Genomic DNA, 6,864 nt, shown 5'->3' on the forward strand with positions numbered 1-6,864 from the left:
TTGTGAGTAGTTTACTTTATGACAAGTTAGGATTGTTTAAAAGTGCGACGTTTTTTTTTCTCCAAGATTAGGGGCACTGTAATTACAACCACTCTGAAGCAGGTGAAAACTACTTGGAACCGATTGAATAGTCATCGTCTTCGAAAAAGTCTGGTAACAATCGGACAACGTTTCGCTTTTGTCACAAAAGCTTCGTCAGGCCAGGTGACTAAGTTCCGAGGTTGGCCGAGATTTAAGGCGGAAGGAGAACCAATCAGTTAAGTCAAGCTAAACCTCTGTTGGTTGTCGGCCGAGGGTTTTGTGTGTGTGTTAAGGTGGTTGAACAAGTGTTTGGTCGATAGGGTAACCTACATGTGTTTGGGTCCAGTCTAGGGTCTAGTTCTTCTGGTTCGGTTCATTTGATGATCCCTCTTGAACGTCGTTTGAATCTTCTGTCCGTCTGTGTGGACAGTTGTGTAAGAAGGATGCTGTGACCTTTGGTCGGGTTGGGATTTCCGACCTCACCCCCCAGTTTTTGCTAGTTATTCTACACGGATTGACAACCACACAGTCACGTGTCAACACAAAAATCCCTCGGCCGACACCCAACAGAGATTTGGCTCGACTTAGCTGATTGGTTCTCCTTTCGCCTTAAATCTCGACCAACCTCGGAACCTAGCCATTTGGCCTGACGAAGCTTTTGTGACAAAAGCGAAACGTTGTCCAAAATTTAATTTACCTATTGTCACCAAACTTTTTCGAAAACATTCTGAAGCATTTTCTACTGAACGAGTCTACCAACAAGGCAAATTGCGTAGAGATCAAATAGATATCATGCATTCCTCGAGAGGAACCAAAAGCAACCGAGAAAAAGCTTTCGGTAAAGTCGACTAGTACTTTTCGTTTGCTTGTCCCCTGAATCTTTCGACATATTTAACATCGTCAAATTCACTCAGGAAACGGATTAGTGACCACTTTATATTCTCTTGTTCCTTGTTCATGGTGGCAACTCGACAGTTATTTCTTGAAATTCGATACAACTACGGAATACATTTTCCATCGCATTGGTTGATACGGCTTGAAGAGTGTGCCTTTAAAGAGTGGGCACGATGAAGGACGATCCTGAAGTTGTGCGCCCTTCGGCAAGAGCACTTTTGCGTTTTGTCCCTGTAAGTCAGACAAGCAAAACCGAGGAACGGACAAATTCAGAATACATGACGCTCTCAGTGTACACTTTTGTTCGGGTAGTCGCGATTTCCTGGCCGAAATGGTGCTCGTTTTTCGCTCTTGCAAAATAGTTTACTTCCCCATTACTTACCAAGTAATTTGAGTGGACAGGCGGACTCGTTAGAGTGTGATTCAGAGAACTGGAACCTGTCTACTACGTCGAAGGATGTTGACGAACCTTCTCTCATCAGAAACGCATCTTTCTAAATGAGAGATCTCCCCAGTTTTAACCCCATCCCAGAGACTGATCGTAAAAGCTTTGATCTGAATAGACAATGGATTTTGTCGGTAGGCTTCCAACAATTGAATCAAGACACTGGGAGAACATTACATGAGGACTACGCAACTCGCCGCCGTGAAGAACAAGTTTACAAAAGATGCAAGACAATGGGTTATGACTCATCACCTATTGAGTTTCCCGCTTAAGCACCTCAGACAATAGCATAGTACCAAATGAATTGGCTAAAAACGCAAATTTTGAAGAACTTTTAAAGAACTCACCTTTGTTACACTCAATATGGGAATCCAGAAAAGTTAGGATTTCCGCGGTCGATGCATTCATTCCAATCATCCTTGCTCGAATCAAGCCTTCCCGTTTGTCCGTGTGAATCACTTTTACCTTCTTCAGTTGCTTCATATATCGATCCAGCGGGCTTTTTAAATACTCTAGACAAAGAAACATATATATATAATATATAATATTATTCAGTACACAATGTTTTTTGTGGCCTCGCATTCCAGATTCAACGAGGTGTTGTTTTTGTTTTGCGTTAAATGAATATCATCACGGTGAACCAGTTACTCAGTCAGCGGGTACTGACAGCTCTAACTACGGGCTACACTTCAAACAAACTGAGGTTCCATTTTAATAACCCTCGAAACTCATCTTTACGTGGCGCTCATAGTATCAAAGGCCACAAGGAGAAAGCGATCGGAATGATCAGACAAGAGCCCTCAATATCATTCATGATCTCTCTCCGCTATTTCTGTGAGTAGGAACCCAATAAGGGTAGCAAATCCAGTGAACCAGTGAACATTTTTGGCGTCCTAAACTGAAAAAAGGGTGAAAATCAGTAAAGATGCGCATACTTAATAACGTTTTGCAAAGCAGGAGATGTACATTAAAGTAGTGGTGCGCATGGAAACAAAGCGCGCTGGCCGTCTCAAAATACATGTTCGTTAGCGGTCAGTCGGTGCGAGATGGCTCGGTAGCTGAGGTGCCGAACTGCCGTTCAAACACAAACTTATCATCCCGACTACCCGTGTCTATGTTTGGGCAAGCTGGCAGTGCCCTCTCCCTCATGCATCTTATGGGTAGCACGGCAGCGAGACACCGGAAGGGTGTTACAGCTGTTCTACTACTATAATTAGTAGTAGTATTTACGGAGACTAAAATCCCTGGCCTGGACATACTGCATTCATATGAAGATCTCTTTAAAACACTGAAAAACGGACTACAACCTATTCACAAACCGTAAATGAGGTTACTACACAGCCGACGCTTGATCTCGTTCGACGTACCGTAATTGCCCAAGGTAGACGTTCTGACAGCTAGTCGACAAAAAGCTAGCTCTGCCTCAAACTTACCGTAGGTAGAAAAATCGTCGACCAATACAATCTCCTTCAGCAAGTTTTCAGGTACAGTATCCAGTACAGAATGTACCGAACGTAACAAGGTGGACCAACATTCGTTGTGGAAGCAAATGACCACGGCTGTTGCGGGCTGATTGGCTGGGAATTTCTGTGTTCGACATCTGTGAAAGGGAGTAAACCAGTGGCTTGTAGGTAATATGAAACACTGGAAATTAGTAGCCCCGCCGTAGCTGAAATTTACGTCCATTTTTTATTAGGCTGATGTTCTTCGGACTTGTTTTCTGGTCAGCCATCAGGATTCAACAGAAACCGAATTTGGCGTTTCTTATTGTGCACGAAAGCCTGCATTTCTATAAGGCAGGTACGGAATACCATCCCATCCAGTGTTTTTTAGTTTCCTCAAGCTGTAATGATGATAATGGAGGTAGAACTTGAGGCATATTTTTCTGTACCCATGATTACTATTAGTTTACCACCGAAACATTGTCGGGCGCAGCCCTAAAGTTTTTCTCTGAATGAATGAATGAATGAATGAATGAATGAATGAAGGAATGAATGAATGAATGAATGAATGTTATTGATTTTCCTGGACGAAAATCCTCCGGAGTTTACCGACTGTTCCATTATTGCTCCACTTACGTGAACACCAATACTTTTAGTACTTTTGTGCATAGATTAGTTAAGATCGCAGGACCCGTGCGATATGGGAGTACGTTTATGGGACCATACATCCTGGAACAGATACACAGGATAAAATTAATCGGACCAGTGCGACAGAAGCATACAAAGGGGACTCACAGCCCTTCGCGTACGTCAGTCAGATATCGTCGGACGCTGATGCGGTCACTTATGAACTGATTGAATGCGTGTCTAAACCAACCTTCTTCGTACTTTTTCCGTTCACGCGGTGGAAGGAGTTTTGGATCAACGAGCACACCGATTCCTTTCTCTCCTGGAAAACAAAAGACCCACAAAACACTTTCCATCACTAAGTCTGAAACTTGTTCCATACTATCAGGCGTTTGCCGTGATTTGGAAAGTAAGCTTCGAAATTCGAGAATTCTAGAATTGAAGAACATCATAAACGAGAGATTCAATTGCATCTCCCGTGAAAACCAAATTGATTTGCAAATGAGTGTATTTCTCGAAAACAGTGCAATTTAGGTTCAAGTAGATCATAAGGTTGAGGGAAACTCGGGAACTGCGCCTACCTTATGCACCCCAGGAAGGGCGAAACCAGTCGTGGGCTGTCGAAGAGTTTTCAGCAACAATTGTGAGTAGTTTCCTTTATGAAAATATACTTCGATATCTAAAATATCGTGCCGATTGAATCATGAGGCGGCCTGTGTGCAGCACATTCATTTGCGGAATATCATAAACGAGAGATTCAGTTGAGTCTCCCGTGAGAACGAAATTGATGTGCACATGAGTGTATTTCTCGTAAATACTACGTTTTCCTAGAGTCCGTTTCAGCCTGGTGGCGAAACCCACTGTTTCCACGATCTGTAGAGCTCACACTGTGAGCACACACGATCCATGAGACCTCAAACACACTCTCAATACCTTTTAGGAGAGTCATGTTGCAAACGGATTCATACATCAGAGGCACAACTTAGCTGGTGTAGCCAGCGGCTTATTCTAGCACAAGCTTTTAATACATCTTAGGCAAAGCTCAACTCGAAAGCGAAAAATCTATACTCATTATAAACTCTCCACAATAGCCTCTTTCACTACCTGGTTGGATCAGCTCAAAATTGATTCTATACACAGAGACGCAATGCTCCTCAGATAACCACACTCACGCACCTTGTCACTTAGTTCTCTGTATAGTTGGTCGCTGAAGTCTTTGCACTTGTGGAGGGTGGACTCCCAGAAAAGCCATGTGCAACTGTGGAAAGAGGACGTTCTTTTCTTCAGGACATCTACAGAAGCTTCTCTTTCATAGCGCTGAAGTAAGTGATTGCACCCCTTTCCAACTCTTACGACAAATACATTCCCTGACAGAGACCGAGGCATGTCCTGCTTCGTCGATTAACTGGCGTCAGTCGATTCCGCGGCAACACAAAATCTGTTACGTCGCACAGTTACAGCAGCAGATATCGGTACGTGTTCTTATCCTAAAAACGAGTCAAGTCATTCCACCGATATCTCGAACTAAAGTATATCCTGCTGATGAGTTGCGCAAGTGCATACATTCCTCAGGGAATCTGCTAAGTGTTGCTCGCGAAAGGCAGTGGTCATGGAATGATAAAAAGGCAACTGTGGCTTCTTCAAATTACCCCACACTTCCATAGGCTTCTCGTTCGTCTCGGACCAATACGAAGTCTGTGTTGTACTACCACATCCAGGAAATTTCACCTCCGCTCACGTTTCAAGAAGCCAATGCTTTAGGATTTAGAGCTTGTGGTCGCGAACTTCCTATCCCCATTGTCAACCTCACACAGAGAAAAGTGAGGCAGTAATCCGTGATTCAGGTTTGGCCGGTGAGCCAGAAAAGATCCAATCCGGCCTTAGGAACTGAAGCTAAGTCTCCCTCTATAACTTATCAACCCAGAACTGGCTTCCTAAGGATACAAGCATGGCGTTGTTTACTACTCAGCTACACATCTAGTAACCACTCCTCCACGCCGCGACACCTACCAAGGCTACGTAGGTTTAGTTCAACCATATTCTCTGCTTTCGCATCTTGCGGCCGTCCAGCAGCTTTTGGAAGCTGCAAGTGAAGGCGTCTGGACACCACCGTCGCATCCTCACTCAGGTCACAGTTCCCCAATTTCTGATTGAACGCGTGATTACAACTTAACCTACGCCTCCTATGATGTTCGTAAAACCACAGTAACTGCGAATTTTCAACTGTATGAGCTTGTTCATGTGGCTTTAGGTTTACAGAATAACCTCAAGATATTTCAGCGTTTAAAACGGTCGAGTTCTGCGAGGTTTGGACTTTAACTCTTGTCAGAATGCAACAGGACACCTTTTATATTTTCGACCAATTTTCGACTTATTCATGCTGAATGGTCTGTGCTTCTAATTTTATTTTCGGCCTGATCACACTGACGGTAACTCAAGAGTTCATACAGAATCGTGGGGAGTATCACGAATTGACTGGTCTTTCTTCAGAATGGCCGATTCACTGGCTTTTAAGTTCCATGTACCCTCTATCGATGTATTTATCACTGTCAAAAAAAACCTTGTCGGATGGAGTTTCTATTTTGTCTTCGTTCGAAACTCGGACAGCCTTTTGTGCGATTGTCTACCAAACCGACTGGGTAATCATCAGCCACTGGCCCGTTTGTTTCGAAAGTCAAATCGTTACAAACGTATCACACTGCTCTCCGTCAGAAGCCCTTGGCAATCTATCTGACCCTCAGAAAAGTTCGGCATTTTCTAGAAAGCAGATTATTTCCTGTCTAAGTGGGCCAGACGCCTCCTGTACTGACCTTAAGAGATCGAAATCCGATTGTCGCAGTCCTTGGGGGAAAAGTGGTAACCCTCCTTTCTCAGTCAGTTCACGGGGGGGATTCGACCAACATGACTGACACAGCTTCCACTATCTCATCTCCTGCCTCTGTACTCGGTCTATGCCCTTTCTTTTCCCTTCTAACCGTTCTCCCCTCTGAAAAGAGCAGTTAGGATGGATTCTTCAAGTCTGCAATCTTCACAGTCAGTTGTGATTTTCCAACCGGAAATGCCTGTTCCCATAATTCTTACTCAACTAAACGTGCAAGAGACAGATCACCCACTAGTCATTTTCGCCATCCAGTGTGCGTGTCTGTTAGCACAACAAACAGACATACGATCACTCATTCAGGATATTTCATACCCTAATCATGCAACCTCGTGTCCGCATACCTCTACAACCTTGGGGATTAGGCAGCTATTGATGGTGTTGCCTTAACCCTGTCACTAATGCCCGCGTTTAAGAATCCCCCCTGAAATAATCCTCCGTTGACTAGTTCCCCTACCTTCACCTACAATCGTACAAAACAACCTGTCTCCTTCATAAGGGAAACTACTCATAAGGTTACTGAAAGCTCTTCGACAGCAAACGACCGGTTTCGCCCT

The 6,864-nt window shown here is 44.0% G+C and overlaps 1 protein-coding gene across 1 annotated transcript; it reads right to left on the reverse strand.

Annotated features, from left to right (window-relative positions):
• Nucleotides 1-1,612: 1,612 nt before the first annotated feature.
• Nucleotides 1,613-3,902, reverse strand: T265_04699 (hypothetical protein; the record flags this gene model as incomplete). The annotated part of the gene is made up of 3 exons (XM_009169503.1): nucleotides 1,613-1,872; nucleotides 2,794-2,960; nucleotides 3,598-3,902. The coding sequence occupies 3 exons, from the start codon at nucleotides 3,900-3,902 to the stop codon at nucleotides 1,613-1,615; spliced, it is 732 nt and encodes a 243-aa protein (XP_009167767.1).
• Between the last annotated feature and the right edge of the window lie 2,962 nt (nucleotides 3,903-6,864).

Source organism: Opisthorchis viverrini, assembly GCF_000715545.1.
Source record: "Opisthorchis viverrini unplaced genomic scaffold opera_v5_81, whole genome shotgun sequence".
Lineage (NCBI taxonomy): Eukaryota > Metazoa > Platyhelminthes > Trematoda > Opisthorchiida > Opisthorchiidae > Opisthorchis > Opisthorchis viverrini.